The sequence below is a fragment of the Pelecanus crispus genome, chromosome 3 (assembly GCF_030463565.1).
Source record: "Pelecanus crispus isolate bPelCri1 chromosome 3, bPelCri1.pri, whole genome shotgun sequence".
Taxonomy (NCBI): Eukaryota; Metazoa; Chordata; class Aves; order Pelecaniformes; family Pelecanidae; genus Pelecanus; species Pelecanus crispus.
This window is the reverse complement of record NC_134645.1, coordinates 96,619,973-96,637,076: the sequence shown is the minus strand read 5'-3', so window position 1 is coordinate 96,637,076 and position 17,104 is coordinate 96,619,973. Positions and strand designations below refer to the sequence as shown.

Sequence of the window (17,104 nt, the reverse complement as noted above, 5' to 3'; positions counted from 1 at the left end):
TAAAATTGGCTTAGATTTTCACATTTTTTTTACTCCTACTTTGAAAGTGAAAATTTTTGGCAGGCTGTTCAATACAGACAAGTATTCGATATCTGGAACATTTTGGAGTGTTGGGTTTTTTTGTGTTTGTTTGGCTTTTTTTTTGGTGGGGGGGGTTTAACTCACTGACTAGGTCAATATAAAACCCTCATGGGACTGGCTTGATTTTAAGATTGATATTGCAGACCTTCCTGAAGGCCTTTGCATTGTTGCCCTCTTCATTTCTAACTCACCATAGCTAGCTAGTTCAGTTACAGGAACAACCCCAGGTAACACAAATATCAAACTTCTATTAGAAAAAAAAAAAATAATACAAACTTACGTAGTACCAAGGGTAGATCACAAATTTTCAGGCAAGATCAGAAACCATATTCTTGTCATGGGAACTTTGAAGATCAGAATCATTTGCAGTGCTTCCAGATTACTCTATGGTTACACCTTGTTCTTTGTCTTCAGTGGTTGCATTCCAATCAGTAACTATATTTTTTTTTTTTTTTTTTTTTTTTTATAAAGTAACAATAGGTACATTCTGCTTTAGGCTTAGTCACATTCTTCCACCAGACACTCACTTCAGCTCACTCTTGGACATCTGTCTGTCTATAGACATTGTAAGCCTTATTTTCCCACTGCAAGTAGGGCATCTGAGAGAAAGGTGCAGTCGATAACGCTTCCTGTGAATCCAATCCAAAGGCCAGCCACATTGATTGCTCTATTTGATGGATTCAAGCAGATAATATACGCTTGCAGATGTTACTTGACCCTAGATTGTCATGGCCTTTCCTCCCACAGGGATTTCTAGAAAAAGACAAGGCTTGCACTCTTCAAGGTTTAACATGCTTGATTAAAGAAAAGAGTGTTGCTGAGAACCTAGTTTCAGTACCAGTGTGACCTTGAGAGGGAAAGGCTGTGAAAGCAAAGGCAAATGCGAATCCTTCACATTTGTTGTAAGCTGGTAACTCTTCCCTCTGGCTCAGCAAAGCACAATTGACAGCTCCCCAAATAGCCTGATGCAGTTAAAAAAAAAAAAAAAGCTGTGGTGACAATCTGCTTTGTTACAGGAGTGTAGGGGTTTTTTTTGTTGGTTTTTTGTTTTGTTTTTTTTTTTTAAAACAACCCCATAAGTTAGTCTCACACAAGAGAACTTGTTTGGAGAGGTCTTGCATAAGACAGGGACATATCCTAGTTTCCCAAATTACTCTCTCCAGGAAAGGTTCATTCGTAAGTAGACCCTCATAACAGCAGCAGCCTCCAGAAAGCTTATCATTTCTCACACTTTGGGCACTGCTGCTGTTGGGTAAGACTCAGAAAGTGTCTAACTGGCACTCAGAAATCAGAGGCATTGCTCTTTGTATTTCTGAACCCTGGTAACAAATACCTCCATGATTCCTAGTTTTTACTTTCATTATAAATAATCCAGCCACCAAGCCAGGAAACATGGAATTGCTACTCTACCCTTAATTGGTTTAGTGATGGACTTGGTAATGTTAGGTTAATGGTTGGACTGGATGATCTCAAAGGTCTTTTCTAACCTAAACAATTCTATGATTCTATGCCACTAAAGAACCAGGTCACAGGTGGTCAAATCCAAATTCAGCGCATGACACAGAGCACCGGGCCAGTGACACCACCCTAAGAAATGTCAGATAGGGATGTCACGGTTTCATCTTTGAACACATGACATATGGGCAACTTGTAAGAAATACAAAATCCAAGGATCTCCATAGTTATCAACATGACATCAAGACAAACAAGCATGAGTGAAGGAAGAGTTTACAAGTTTGACCTAATATTTTAAGCTCTTACAAGCATTTTAAGCTCCTCAGACACACTGTCTGTCAGGCATACTGCCTGACAAGTACTTACTGCTACAGGCTCTCAGCAAAATAGCTTAACTGTAACAAAACAACAGATAGCAATTCTCATCCTGGTGCACTTCATTGAGAAGATCAAAGCAGCAGACAGCTATAGTCAGTAGGAAAAAGGTAAGGCATTGAAAAATATTTTAAGATAGAAAAATACTTTTTTTAAAATTTTGAACACAACCCAAAAAGCAGCTTTTCCTACTTGGAAAAAGACAGGGATTTTGAATCAAGAAGAATATATTTGCATTTCAAATGACAAACACAAAGTTTAAAAATCAAAATATTTTAATAACCAGTAACTGGGAGACATCCCCTTACTACATTTTGGATTAGCAACTACTCTGCAGATGAAAGCCAGTTTAACATTTTGTGCGAGTCTTATGCCTTGCAATATACAAAGGTACATACCTTATTCTATAATTCCAGCAACACAGATACAACACTAAATAAAAATCTTAATGTATTTTGACTATTTAAAGTCCTGTGCTGTCACACTGTACTATGCTAACAAATTATTATATGGACTTACAAAAAGCTAGCACACTGGAAACATTGCCTCATTGCACAGTTTATACAGATTTACACACTTAAACTGCTAGCTTAAAAAGATTACACAAGTAATTCAGTAAAACTGGTCATGTGTTTATGTGATAAATTAAGTGTTATTTAAAGCTGGCTATAGATTAACCTATTGGACCACAAATAAACAACTTTTTGTAACAAATATGTAATCCCAGAAATACAACTCACTTAAGCTGCATTCATACTTCATGAGAATATGTCTTTTCATCCAGATGAAAATAAATGCATGTTCAAGAACAAAATAAAATCTCTTATTAAATGGTTTGCAGAATTTATTAAGTCTTTTTTAATATACTCAATACTTTATCAAGCTAGTTGCATATAAAGTGATCTCCACCATATACATTACAATTTCTGTGCATCATCTAAAAAAAAGTCACCAAAAAGTAATATTTTACAGGTTACAGTTACCTTTGAATTAACCTAAAAGTAAACCCTTCTGTAATTTGATTTAAGACACTAACCCACACATTGCTTCTAATGGCAATTTTTAAATTAGGTTTCACAGCAAGCTCAACCTGCATTTCAATGAAAAGAGGTTACCACCATCTCAACTTCTGAATTTCTATAGTTTACTCTTAACACTGCAAAAAATTAATGTGGTGTTTATTCCAAATAAGGAAAAAATATATGACAATTCCTTTACAACAAAGCCTGCTCAGAATACACATGCCTCAAGAAAATTAGGAAACTCCTCCAGTAAAAGGAATTCACCCAATTTGTGAACAGAAAAAACATTTTAGGTTCTTCTTCATTAACGCTTGGAGCTGCTCATAAAAAGCAAAACCAGCAAGCACAATGGGTAAACTAGTATTGGATATGACTTAAAGCAAATTAGAAAAAAGTAGATTCTACCTGAAACAAACATTTCTCAATTTAGAAGAAACTTTAAAAGAGACTCACACAGATAATTAACAAATAGGTTTTCCGATATCTTCATAGGATGCTAGTTTACTGGCCAGGCACATATATTGTAAATATACAAAGAACCCAGAGTGCTGGTATTTACACAGCGCTTAAGGATTTAACATAACAGAGGTGGGTAGGACACAGGAAAAATATTTAACAACTTATATAAATATATTAAAATCTCAGCAAGAAATGTAAGAGCCCATGCACACAAGACAGGAAATTGAAAAAACGTTTAAGACTTGACTTTTCCTTTCAACAGCACTGACACCTGAATTCCAGAACGTTAACAATTTACAGTATCTTATAACAGTCTTTCTCCACACAATCTATATGTACTGAATCATACCCACATTACACAGCACATGAACAAGCAGCAGATGCATCAAGGGAACAGGAACTATATGCATCGTGTGGCCTGCCCAGTTAGAGGCAAATATCAGAAGAATTGTTTCTGACATAGGCAGAGATACAATCAATATAGCTAATTGTATACCCGTCATTTTCAAAAGTTAATCCACAGTATGGGAAAAGGAGCTTTAGATAAAAATTATGTACCCAGTCTCAGAAGTGACAGAAGCAGAGATTTATCTTTCAAAAACTGGGTCCATTCTGGACTGGCCTTGATGCACATGCAGTACATTTGTTTTCAGAATGCAAGATTAATTGGGAATGTCTGCACTGGTGTTTCGATTTCCGTATTTGTGATGGATGATCAGCAATACAACTCCCAAGAAGAAGCATATGGACCCAACAGTGATGTAAGCAATTCCCAGAAAGGGATTTTTGCCTCCCATCCACGAGATGGTGCTTAGGATCATTCTTTTTCGTCCATCAAAACTGTGTACAGGATAATCTGAAAAACATATAGGAAAACACGAAGCACATTTCCAAATCTAGCTTTATGTGGCCAGGCACATGAAATTTTTGTATTATTTCACTCAGGTTCCAAATACAAACTTCTGTCTTTGAGTGTTGGAAGTGTAAACAGCAACATTGGGAGATGTTAAGCCCTTTTTAAGGGAAGAGTAAATGCATGATTTTGTGGCTTTTTGAAAGCAGCTTCAATAAAACGAGGGAAATCTGAATTTTAATTCTTGAATATTATTTTAGTTCAAAATTTTTCTTAGTGACTTTATGTTCATTCAGTTTTATATGCACTCCCCACAGTTTTACAGCAAAGAGAATACTGCAGTAGCTATTTAAAAGTGTATTTAAAGTATTTAAAAGATCATTAAGTGCTTTCAAATTTTAAGAATTCGGTAACTATGACAACCCTCCTCCTCTACTCTCCTGCACTTCTACCTAGTCTTTAGTTTGTCCAAAATAGAATGTCAGACCTCCCTGACCTGATCCACAGCTCTGGCATTTTTCTGACCTCCAAAGTCAGTCTGCCCTTGATCACCTATTGTCATTACACCCTGATGTTAAAGTTCTCAAATTTCTAGGCTACCAACTACCTCTGTTCTTTCCTTTTTCCTGCTTCTCTCAATTCCTTTACACCACCCAAGCAATCTGATTTCCCTCTCACTATGAAGCTACTCAATTTTATACACAGACTAGAGTAATTGCACAGCAGAGCAGGCTGCTCTGGAGCAAGTCTACAAGGACAGAATAATCTGACAACAATACATGGAGCCACAGAAGGACCCAAAGCAGGCCCTGAACTCCTGAATTAATGTTAATTCCTGCACCCATGACAAATGTCTCTCCCAGATATTCAGCATCCTTCAGTGTCAAAACAGTAATTAAGAGTCCATAGGAAAGCCCAGAAAGGCATCAAAGAATTAGTAGTGAACACGCTGATGAGTAACAATGCACACTGCGGACTGGCCACATTATCAACCTAAAGGTAAATAAAGTGTGCCCATATATAGTATTTCGCAGAAACTAGAACCTAGCTACCTGTTACTTAAGCCATTTAACAGATTTCATGAAGCCTTATCTGCTCACCTGAAGGCTAAGCATCACCTGAACTATGCTTAAGTATCTTCCTGTCAGCCAATATGCAGGCAGTCTGCCCCAAAATTATCAGATGGAAATGCTCCCATCCATAGACTTTAGCCTCTATCCCACGAGGCAGCCATTCGGGACTGCAAGTACCCATAAACATGATGTGTGAGAAAAAGTGAACAAGACTGACCATACACCTGTGAGAATTCAAGCTAAGCGTACAGAGAAGACACTAGTGTCCTCCAAAATTGGCCTACTGGGTAAATTCTACTGGAATCTTCCCCAGGATTAACATCTCCATTATCTCCTCACAAAGGCCTCCACTAAAGAGTTGATTTTTTTTCTTTTTAACTGAACTGAATGTTTTCACCCTGGTTAAAAAAAAGTAGTTTTATATGAATGTAGTTTTATATGAACTACAAAATAGCTTAAGAAAGTTATGACTAAAACTGCACTTACATTAAAGAGTGTAAGTCTAATCCAGTCATTTCATTTATGAAGCTTAAAAATTGGACTGGATTTCACATTCTAACAGGCCACACACAAGTTAATTCTACAAAAACTTGCACAGAAGCACAAGATGGTAATTACTGCACCCAACTCTCAGTAGCAATTTTCAACCACAGCTCAATACCATCTTTTTTTTTTTTTTTAAGAGATGGTAAGAAAAAAGGCTAGTTCAATTTGAACTTGCACAAATATATACCCATGTAACCCAGCTAAGGTCCTTAGCTGCTTTCAAAGGTTTTTCAAAGGATACTGTATGTGATATGCAAAGAATATTTTCCAGCCTGTAAGGTAGGCTGTAAATTATTCTTCCTTTCAATGAGACGATACAGCTTGCGAAATGTTGGCAGAGCAGCCGTACGCATCCATACAATGAAGTCTTCATTGATAAAGCCATTGTTGTCAGGCTCCGAGTCCAGCATATACACTGGCTTGGGCCAGTTCACAGGTTTTGTTGTGCCTAGGATTAAGCAAAAACAGTAACAATCAAGTATTTCAAATACAGGACTAAGTAACACACTTGCTCATCGAAATTCATTCTAATATTACAAAAAATATACTAACTTCTAAACAGTACAAACAAACAGGTTCGCTCACTACTACTGCAAGACACTGGGCTGTTTAAGAACTTTTTCTTTTGCAGCTTAAATAGTAGTGCATATCCCTTTATTCTTATGACAACACTGTCCATTTGTTTAAACAAATTTGTCTCCCCTACACATTTACATAGCTAGGAAGTCTTGTCTCAAAACATTACTCTACCTTAACAAGATAGCTCTCCATTATGATAATAGCTCCTCTGCTCACTTGTTAACAGATTTTGACTACCACTTCCTGGACCACAAGCAAATGAAATTATATACAATATTTTAGATGATGCCATACTAATGCTGTTGCTAATTTTATTGGAAATACAACTCTACAGTGTATTAGGGCAAGGTATCTGTTTTTCCAAGGGTAGCATCACACTGGTAACATGTAATTTGGCTGTGATTAAGCAAGACACCCACATCAGGTTAAACCTGAAATTATTATATACCCTGCATAAACACACACACACACACCTTAGAGCCCTGAGGAAGATTATTTTCAGACATTGGTAGCCAAAGAAAACTTTGATTTACCAACTGTATTTAACCTAACAAATGAGAGAAATCGGTCACTTCTAATCACAAAAACGAATGAGGTTTTTAGAAAACTTCGCACAACCTACCAGTAGAAACATTTAAATGAAAACTCCATATGAAGAATTTGATTAAACAATTGCAGGATTTCAAGTTAAATTCAAGCATTATAGTGTGGTTTTGGCTGGGAAAGAGTTAAGTTTCTTCATAGTAGCTTGTACCCTGCTATGTTTTGGATTTGTGATGAAAACAGTGTTGGTAAAGCACTGATGTTTTATTTATTGTTGAACAGTGCTTACACAAGGCCTTTTCTGCAACTCATAGACTGCCCCGCCAGTGAGTAGGCTGGGGGTGCACAGCTGGGACAGCTGACCCCAACTGCCCAAAGGGATATTCCATACCATATGACATCATGCTCAACAACAGAACTGGGCGGGTCAAGGTTGTTGGGGGCTGCCATTGCTCGGGGACTGGCTGGGCATTGCTTGGTTGGTGGTGAGCAACTGTTTGCTTTTGCATCGCTTGGTTTTTCTTGGGTTTTATTTTCCTCTCCCTTTGCTGGTGTATTTTTTTTCCCTTAAAATTTTTTTAAAATTACTAAACTGTCTTTATCTCGACCCACACGTTTGCTCACTCTTCTCCTTCTGATTCTTCCCCTTCCATCCCACTGAAGGGGAGAGGGTGTTAGCAGCTGTGTGGTGCTTAGCTGCCAGCCAGGGTTAAACCACATCAGTGCACATATTAGGCTTTTCTCAGTATTCAAAGTAACAAAAAAAAAAAACCCCAAAAATAGAAATTAAAAGAAAAAATGACTACAAAAAAATTAAACCCCAAACACTTTCACATGAAATTTGCAGCTTTCATTATTTAAAGACAACCTTTCTAGATAGCAGAGTAGTCCTTACCTTGGATTTCTTCAGAAAACCACAATATTTTTAATTAGCATGTTCACTAAAATGTTGTCAGTGAGGTAAAACTCATTGGAAACAAAATGTGTTTGAAGTGTTTTTTTGTTCTTAACATTTCACTTTTTTTTTTTTTTACCTTGGAAAAGCACAGTTAAGTTATTTCCATCTCCTGTAGGATTCCTGAACTTCACATTTTTATCTGTCCACCATGCAATGCCTTTTTTAATCAAAGTAATACGAGTCCTTGTGTCATTATCAATGCGGTATAATTCCAATGTATCTAAGGAAAAAAATCAAATTAGAAAAACAGCTGAAGAAACTTTCATTAGACAGATGATCCTGATAGGCAGTGAAACAATTGCCTCCAGGAGAAACAAAACAAAAAAATGGACAAGGCATTTATTATCTGCCTGCCACAATCACAAGCTGTTCTGTAAGAATCAATGTATATTAGATAATAGCGTATTATCCATGGATGATATCTATATGTCTACTCCACAGCAGTAACAGCTTCTCACAACAGGTATTTCCATCCTTTGCACACTATCAGATTAAATTAATTCTGATAGCAATTTTGAAAAAAGCATCAGCAGTACAACACAAGATATTTATTTTATTCTGAACAATGAAAATGTGTTAATTCAAAACAAAAAAGCCCACAATGTCTTTACTCAGAACAATTTGCAACACAACACAAAACATACACTAGATCACAAAAACATCAAAACATACACCAGATCACAAAAACATCTAAGGGATAACTTAAAATTATGTTACCATACCATTAAACATACTGTTGGCAATAGCTCCACAAGGAGCAATGGGTTTGTCCTCATTTGTGCGGTAAGGCTCACATTCCTTACTCGGATTCTGACAGTTAGAAAGAAAAAAGGGAGATGAGTCTGTGCTAGTTTATCCAACTCACCTGTTTTTTTACTACAGTACCTCAATAATGTGCACATCTTAACTGTACCACAAAATCTTTTCACAAATCAGGTTATTTTGAAATAATTCAGCATTCAATACTAGTTAGCATGATTGATTTTTCTTTTACAAGCAGGAATAAAATCTAAATAAAACATTAATAAAGTCAGAATCCTATCATGGTCATACTAAAAATAAAGCTTTTCTTGCAAGCTATTAGAACTTTTTTATCTTTTAATAGAAACAATTTTCCAACATGAAGTACTCAAAAAAACCCCCCTTTAATAGAAGAATACTTGAGTATGCATCAGTGTTATAGAAAATAAGACTATAATAAGAAACCAAATGTAACAAAATGAAAAGAGTTTGCAAGGACTCCAACAGCATGCCAAAAATGCAAGCAGAAAAAAGCTCCCCCCAAAACCCTGTGTCAATCATCAGATGTAGCTTCCTGAAACTCTCCCCTTTTTTAAAGTTTACAGGTAAAAAGGAAGAATCATTCTTGCTGGAGCAAGAACCCAACTGTATTTCCACTGTATTTTGCACAACATTTTTGTATTTTCCAAATTAGGAAGAGGAGAGGTCTGGCCCTAAACAGGACACAGTGGCTTGAATAGAATACACAGTACTGATGTTTTCCGATATTGCTGATGTTCAATAATGAACCAGAGTCTATAAAACCGGATGCATTTAGCTGCAATATCCAAACCAAATGCTAAGTAACCGAATATTATTTTATACTGAAAATGAAAGCTTCAGACAGAATGGATACAGATAGACACTACTGACTGAAGATAACAAGGCAGTTTAAAACTATTCAAATTTGAGAAGCAATCAAAGTACTGCATTGCAATCCACTTAATGAAATGATTAACATGAAATTTTACAGTATTTTACACAGTTATTTTCTGTAAACAAAATATAAATTCCTTATGGCTGTTTTTGATTATGCAACAATTCTAGTACCTCATTATTATTATTAAACTAAATACTCTGCTATGTGGTGATTTATGCAATAGTCCAAAGTTTGTTGGTTATTAATATGCAAGCATGAATACCTACAAGTAGCGAGCTGTTATCTCCATTTAGCTGGCTGTCATCTCGAGATTTCACATAACGACGATGGTTTTGATAGAAGTTGGAAAGTCCATAGTACATGAATACATTGCTCTACAAGAAGCAAGAAGGGGCAAGAGGTACTTTCATTCACACAAAAAACCAGATCAATAACACATATGAACACACTAATTATCATAAGGCTTAAATTTTAACCTCTTAAACTCTGTCTTTACTTTACAGCAACATTCATAAAGCAGGAGCCTCAATCCTGTCTTCACACTGAGTACACAGAGTACTATCCTAACATCAGCTGGCATCCTGAAATCAAAGAGCAGCAACATGCTGTAAACTATCAGAATGATATTCACCAGCACTAATTCCAGCACCTATCTTGTCCAATGTTAAGCACATAAGCCTCATTATTTGCCTCCAATTTGACAAAAAGCACTTATCTGGTATTTCCAATTCTTGTTGAACCGAGGTTTTTTTATATCATGCAGTAACAGCTGATCTAATTGCTGGCTATGGCACATATGGTAAATCTAAATGTGTAAAACACAAGCATTCCATTTAATGTTGTACATTTCCAGACAAAGAGAGGCATTAAAAAAATATCTCATCCCTGCTACTGAAAAGGCACACAGAAATGAGATCCAAGTTCATACAAAAACTAGAAATAATCCTTTAAAATAGAAAAAAAATTAAGACTAAGTGATACAGCTTTCCTATCAATTATGAAATAAACCATTTAAACTGTTCTAATTTCACTTTGCAGGGTAGTGTACCTCAAATGAATGTTCCAGTGTGAAATTGATGATGCAGGTACAGGGTGGCGTGCTGTCCCAGGACACATTTAAACATTTGTTGCAGGGACTAGAAGGCTCTGTTCCTGTATAGTCAATCTATAACAGAAAAAAGTCATTAATTTACAATGGGAGAGTAAAGAAAATTGATTAATAAGCCAGCAAGTTGACATAGCATTTATTTTGCAATCTTATTACACCTCAACTCCAAAAGCCCATTCAGACCTATTTGATGATCTCAAGAGGTGCCTCCCAATGTAAATGATTTTGTGACTGTCTATATGCTCAGTTACAGCCTCAAACAAATTTAACACCGAGGTGGGCCATTACTGCTGGAGGGGGAGGTGGAGGGGGAAAGAGAACACACCAAAACACAAACAGCAGATACTCCAGACAACATGATGTTTCCAAACACACATACAATATAACAAGCAGAGCTCAGCTTTTACATGCTTTCCAGAGAGGTTAAATTTTTAAAAGTTTACTTAGATTTTTAATTAAAAAAAAAAAGTTTTGCATAAGAAAACTTGCTTTGCTGCTCCTTTTTTGGCCATCTAATTAGTTAGAGGATTAAAAAAAAATTTTTAAAAAATTAGTTAATGCCCAAGAACTCTCCTAAAATAGAGAAGATGAAGACACTAATACTGTTTTGCCAGGAATAGTAAAATACCAGTAGATGAACAAGAAAGATGATCAGTGTTAGTTTGGCTTATACAATATTATCTGTCTTTAACAGTGTAGCTCAAAAAAAAACCCCCAGAAGTATTTGAAATCTGTACATACAGGCTACCGGGACAGTATGCATAACATATGCTGAGCAGCCATGAGCTCACCCTCCAGCCCAAGCCAACTGAAGTTGCTTGACCGCATTACCTCTCCCTAATGTATAGCTCCAGCATGTGAACGGCAGGAAATAATTAACTTGGGCTCAGCAGGCTAGCTCCAAGTGTAGCAGAAGAAAGCTTCCGTCTGCCTATAAACTGTGTATTTCTACACTTATTGTGAACTCCCTATTTAGAATTCACACTCAGATTGGTGCAACATATACCAAGTTATGGCAACAAACTGTTAAAGAGTGGTATCATTTGAACTACAATGCCTATACAGTTTTATGAAATGGACTGCCCTGATTTATGCTTGTAGTGAAACACATTATCAAGAATTAGAACGATTTATGATCTGTCCTAATATCTGTATTAAGGTTAGCTAAACCAAACACGCACTTTCAAGGTCCAGGGAACAACTGAAGCCTGTTTTTCTCTGGATCTTCTTCAAGGTCTCTCCTTCTCTGATTTCTTTGATATCTATTAAGCTGCAGCCCTTCCCTCAGCACTTTTATTAGTATCTGCTCTGCTGCCAGATTTCTGACAGATGAGACCTACACGCTAATGAGCCTAGCTGAAAAGAGTCAACTTCAGAAGCTATTAGCTGGCAGAGAGAGGATCACGTAATCTTTGCTTCCTTTGCTGAACAAGATATTGAGTTTATGCTGATCTAGAAATAGCACTACTGCAGCAGTCCTGAACAGCTCTGTTCAGCTACAGCAGACAGACAAACCACCACTGCTCTCAACAAACTCATCTCATTTGTTCAAGGCTAACTTGGTGGGGTTTTTTTTTTCCTGCTAAAGTAATCTTAAACAAGCATTGCCTTTAGAAAGAACTTAAACCTTAAATATCCTGAGCTAGTCCTTCAGTGTGTGGAGAAGTTTTAGATCAAGAACAAAACTCGAATACTGTAAGGTTGCGGAAGATCTAAAGACTTCACTTTTAAAAATATTATTGACTAAATTCTGTGGAGCATCAAATTGATGTACACTGAAACGGAACCATGCTTTTGACCACTGCTATCAGCTTCAATGCTATCCAAGAGCTTTCCTGTACAGTAACTGCCAACACAAATGTTTTTTTTCCTACATCCACATTTCCAGGTTACACTCGACAGATAGCTTAACTAAAGGGATAGAGGTATCTGTCTTCATCTCTTGACAAAATAACGAAACCAGGACTTTGAGAAGTGAAGGAATGACGTCGGGGTCCACAGCAGGAACCCCTGACCCAGCACTCTGTCCCCAGGGATCAGCCAGCCGCTGAGGATGACGAACCCACACAGAGTGAGCCCTTCCCAACAACCCCCGACCTAAGGACGCTGGCTATATCCCAAGTTATCCGGCACCAATGGCTTTTCAGGCTGTTATGTCCTCCTCAGTTGACTTACATTTTTGCAGTGTAGAAGTAACGTAACTGTTGCATATACATATTCTCCAAACCATTTATGACTTTGTAGACTTCATACGCTGTCACATATTTAACCTACTCTGCTTGGCCACTTGTATAAAAGGCATCCCATAACTCTGGCCCTCTTTGCTATCCCTCTCTGTAGATTTTATTACATTTTGTATCATTTTGGAGATGGGGCTACTAGAACTGCACACAACACTGACGATGTACGCAACGATAATCTACCGTCTTTCAGTTCTTCATTCCTAGTCAAGCCTTAAAGTCGATTTGGCTTTTTAACTACAATTATTCATTTCATGGCAGCAGTCACGGCACGAAGATCTCTTTCCTACACAATGAATGTTTTGGACATTCCTCAATTTTTATCACATTTTAATATGCTCTGTCAATGCTTCTTATCCATTAAAAAAAAAAATCAGGAAATACAGAACTCTTTCACCCTTTAACAACAGGGCAGAAAGACACATTTACACAGCTGATTCTCTTTTTCCACCCAAATGAACTATCTCGATGATAGACCCAAGATAAATGGATGCTTATACCCTTTGAAACAGTGAGAAAATGCTAGAGAACCACCAACACACACCACCCCCTATAATTCTAGTACACTTAAGCTGTTGAAAATCTTCCACATTTGAATTCAAGAGAGCTTATAAAGGAAATCAGTGGAAAAGCTACATTTTGCTGCTCAGTCCTTGCACCTGTATGAGAACAGCACAGTTCACAGAGATACTAAGGGCTGCAATATCTAGTTTCAGGAGAGGGTTATTTGAACTGTACATAACTATTATTTCAGGGGCATAAATTATACATTCTACTCAATTCCAATACACTGTTTACAGGCAGATACATATATATATATGCACACACACACTTAACAAGTATGCTATTGTCTAGGAGGTGGGTGTAAATAACTACTTCTGCTTCCTCCCCTGATCACATTTTTAAAAGAGCTTAGTCACTGCACCTAGCTTCTGCACGTCTTGTCTCCCAGAACTAAATTTATATCTATTTGTGAGTAACATTTGGAGGTTACTAACAAAAGCCAGCATAATAAGCAGGGACATAGCTAAGCATACAGGTGAGAGCAGTGTCTTAAACTGCATCCCTCACTGGTGTGCAGAGCCCAAAAGCTGGTCTCTAAAATGCTTCATCTATGTTTTGTTGCTGCAACTGTAAAGCCTTTTTTGATTTAAACTTTTCTTTTTTTTCCCAAAATTCAGCTGCCTTTAGAATGATAATCTCACTTGCAGAATTTCTGCATTACAACACTTGCTAAAACACACATGAGGATCAGAGAACAGAACCCCAGCTTCCCCATTCTTACCTGCATACCCCAACTGTCTGATCATACTCTCTCAGAAGTCAAGAACTCTGTTCCTCCTGCCCTCATGAAAGCCTGACTTGGGAGAGCTTCATGTCAGGTGGATGATACAAGTCTGAACCCACGCAGTAAAACAAACCAACTGACCCCTTCCTAATCTCAAATATCTTGAAATTAGAAAGAGTGGAAGGCCAGCACCTGTCAACTAGTTTCCAGACATAAATGGCTACTACTGCTTTAGACATGCCGTCTGATTGCGTAGGGGAGCATCAGTCATGCTCCCAGCTCACCTGTGGATTTTTGTAATGCACATTAGGTGGGAACAGCTAGTTTTTGGCTCCTACTGGAACTTATTAGGAGTACATGACTAAGCTTCTAAGCAACAATAGTATATGAAAATTCTGTATATACATACAGCAACAATACAGGCACAAGGAGTCGCTTATGTTTTTGGACTCATGAAACTCCGATGCATTTGCTGTCCCTACAGATCAACGCAGATCCAGTCATAATAAAAAAAAAGGGAGATAGATTTATCCAATTATATTTACCTTACAATCATTATGATCTAAGACTTTGTATTGCTTTATTATAGAAATGGCTATTTTAAATGCAATTGTCAAAAAAAAAAATCAGAGTTAGCAAGGATTTTTTTTTACTTCTCTCCATTGAGTGTCCTGTTGAAAACATGTGATTGTATTTACCTTAAATATGACTGTAACACGACAATTTAAAAGTCTACAGGCCCGTGACAACTTGGCAATGTTCTCTGAAACACCTGTCAATTTTCAGATGTTCTGCATACCCTCAAACCTTGACACAAGAAGCAATTGCTTCTCAAAAATATGCTTACACACAACATTTGGACACTGTAAAATACACTTCAGCTTTGGTTTTTTTCACTTCTGCTTTTCTCCTTGACTGGAGTTTTAGTTCCTAACATAAAAGGAAAGTGAACCTTAAATTTGTTTCATTGTAATATTATTTGCATTTTAGCAGAAATATGAAAACATAATACCATTCATTGCCTGGCTCAGGATTTCTTGAGTTAATTGGGCTTCATGGTCACATTGCTACCGCTAGCCAAGCCACTGTCTTGAGCACTACCTATTTAAAAGTGACAGCTTACTCCGATAACTAGAATGATTTGATCCACAAAAATTCATATTCTCCAATACAGCAATCCAACAAACAACTACATTTTTTTTTTCCCTACAATCAATCTTGGTCACATTAGCTCGCTGAAACTAAACATAGCCATCAGTTTGGTTTTCAAGGTTGTCCCCAAGCCCTTTTGGGTTGCTTCCTTACAACACAAAGTGATTCTGTTATCAGATGGACCTAACTGTGATATACGGTTTAATTTTCAATTAATGCTCAGCTCAGCAAGTTCTCACAGCAGTGGGGTGGTTAATTATCAGATGGCAAGTGACTTACATTTTTGGCAAGTATAATCAGAAAAAGCCACACTCTTGGATCTTTGTTTCTAAGTTTACTCTGAATACCCCGGTCTCCCGTAGAGCATCTAAAACACTAGCTCAGTAGCGCACCTAAGAATTACAGCAATACATTCACCACAGAGTTTTGTCCTGGAACTACAATTACTTTGCAACATTCAAAGATATATAATCCATTGCCACAAGCTGTCCCAAGGATGATGCCGCATACTTTCTGTACTAACGAGAACAACACTCGCACTGGGTTGTGTTGACGCACAAGAGTGGTTGTGTTGTATTTAATACTGGCATGGACTCCCCCGGAGGTTCACTCAGGAGCACCGGCAAGGCTGACGGGAGGGCTACGATCCGCACGGAGGATACGCTGCAGGTTCAACGCCTCCTCAGGGTAATTAGCAGGTGGTTTGTTAAGGACTGCGAATGCCAAAGCGAATGGGCACGGCCCGTTCGTCGCTGACACCGCGCCAGCCCCCCCTCCTCCCTTCCCGCCGCACCGGGAAGCGCCGGCAGGAAGGGGCAGCGGCAGCTTGCGCAAGGAGGCGCGGGCCGCCCACGGCCGGGACATCCCTAAGGCCGCTGGCCCGGCCCGGCGCCCCCCGAGCCGCCTGCGGGGGCTTCCGAGGCACCGCCCCGCCCGGGCCGACGGCCAGGCCCGGGCACCCACCGGCCGCCGCCCTCCGCCCCGCCGGCGGGAGGAGCCTGCCCCCGCCTCCCCGCCCGCGCACCTCGTACTCGCGGATGTTGTTGGAGGTGACGAAGATGCCGATGCCGATGGGGATGAAGATGAGGCCGATGATGAAGAAGGCCGGCAGCACCGTGCCCGCCGTCAGGATGGGCTGCCAGGCCGGCAGCCGCTGCTGCTTGAACGCCGTGTTATCGGGCTTGCGGGTCTTCGCGGCCCCGCCGCCGCCGCCGCCCACCGCCCCGCCGCCCGGCACCCCGACGCCGCCCGAGGGGTGCCCGTCCGCCTCCTCCTTGGCGCTGTAGTTCACCGCCATGGCGCGGCGCCGCCCCGGCCCCGCCGCCCGCCGCTGCCGGCGACACCAGCGACCCCGCCCCGCCGGCCCCCGCGCCCGGCACGTGACCGGCGGCCCCGTCGCGCCTGCGCGCTCGGCCGCGGCGGAAGGGAGGGGGCGGGCAAGGCGCGCGGCTGATGACGCGGCCGCTGGCCACGCCCCACCGGAAGCGGGCGCGGGAGGGGGAGGGCGGGGCCGGGGGTGGGGCGCATGCGCAGTGGCGCTTGGCGCGCGCTGCCGGCCTTCGCTGCGTCCCGGGGAACCGGTGCCGCTGAGGGGCCGAGGCCTGTCCGGCCCCGCCCCGCCCCGCCGCCCGCGGCCGGTGCCGTCGGGCCCGCTACGCTGCGGAGAGCACTGCGTCATTTCCTAGCTGCCTCGCTCTCCCCCGGCGGCGCAG

General features: G+C 39.8%; 1 protein-coding gene across 1 annotated transcript; it reads right to left on the bottom strand.

Moving 5' to 3' along the window:
* Window positions 1-2,168: 2,168 nt before the first annotated feature.
* Window positions 2,169-16,689, bottom strand: TMEM30A (transmembrane protein 30A). Its single transcript, XM_075706815.1, has 7 exons — window positions 16,417-16,689; window positions 10,653-10,769; window positions 9,871-9,978; window positions 8,667-8,754; window positions 8,021-8,164; window positions 6,106-6,312; window positions 2,169-4,248 (listed from the first exon to the last, which is right to left on the bottom strand). Exons 1-7 carry the CDS (start codon window positions 16,687-16,689, stop codon window positions 4,055-4,057), a joined length of 1,131 nt encoding a protein of 376 aa, XP_075562930.1. The 3' UTR covers window positions 2,169-4,054.
* Window positions 16,690-17,104: the final 415 nt, after the last annotated feature.

Coding starts and splice junctions, on each gene's coding strand:
- TMEM30A (XM_075706815.1), bottom strand. CDS start 16,689: ATGGCGGTGAACTACAGCGCCAAGGAGGAGGCGGACGGGCACCCCTCG. Junction 10,770..16,416: donor ACAACATCCGCGAGTACGAG/GTGCGCGGGCGG, acceptor TTTCTGTTATAG/ATTGACTATACAGGAACAGA. Junction 4,249..6,105: donor TTCTTTGCATATCACATACA/GTATCCTTTGAA, acceptor TATGTTTTTCAG/ATTATCCTGTACACAGTTTT.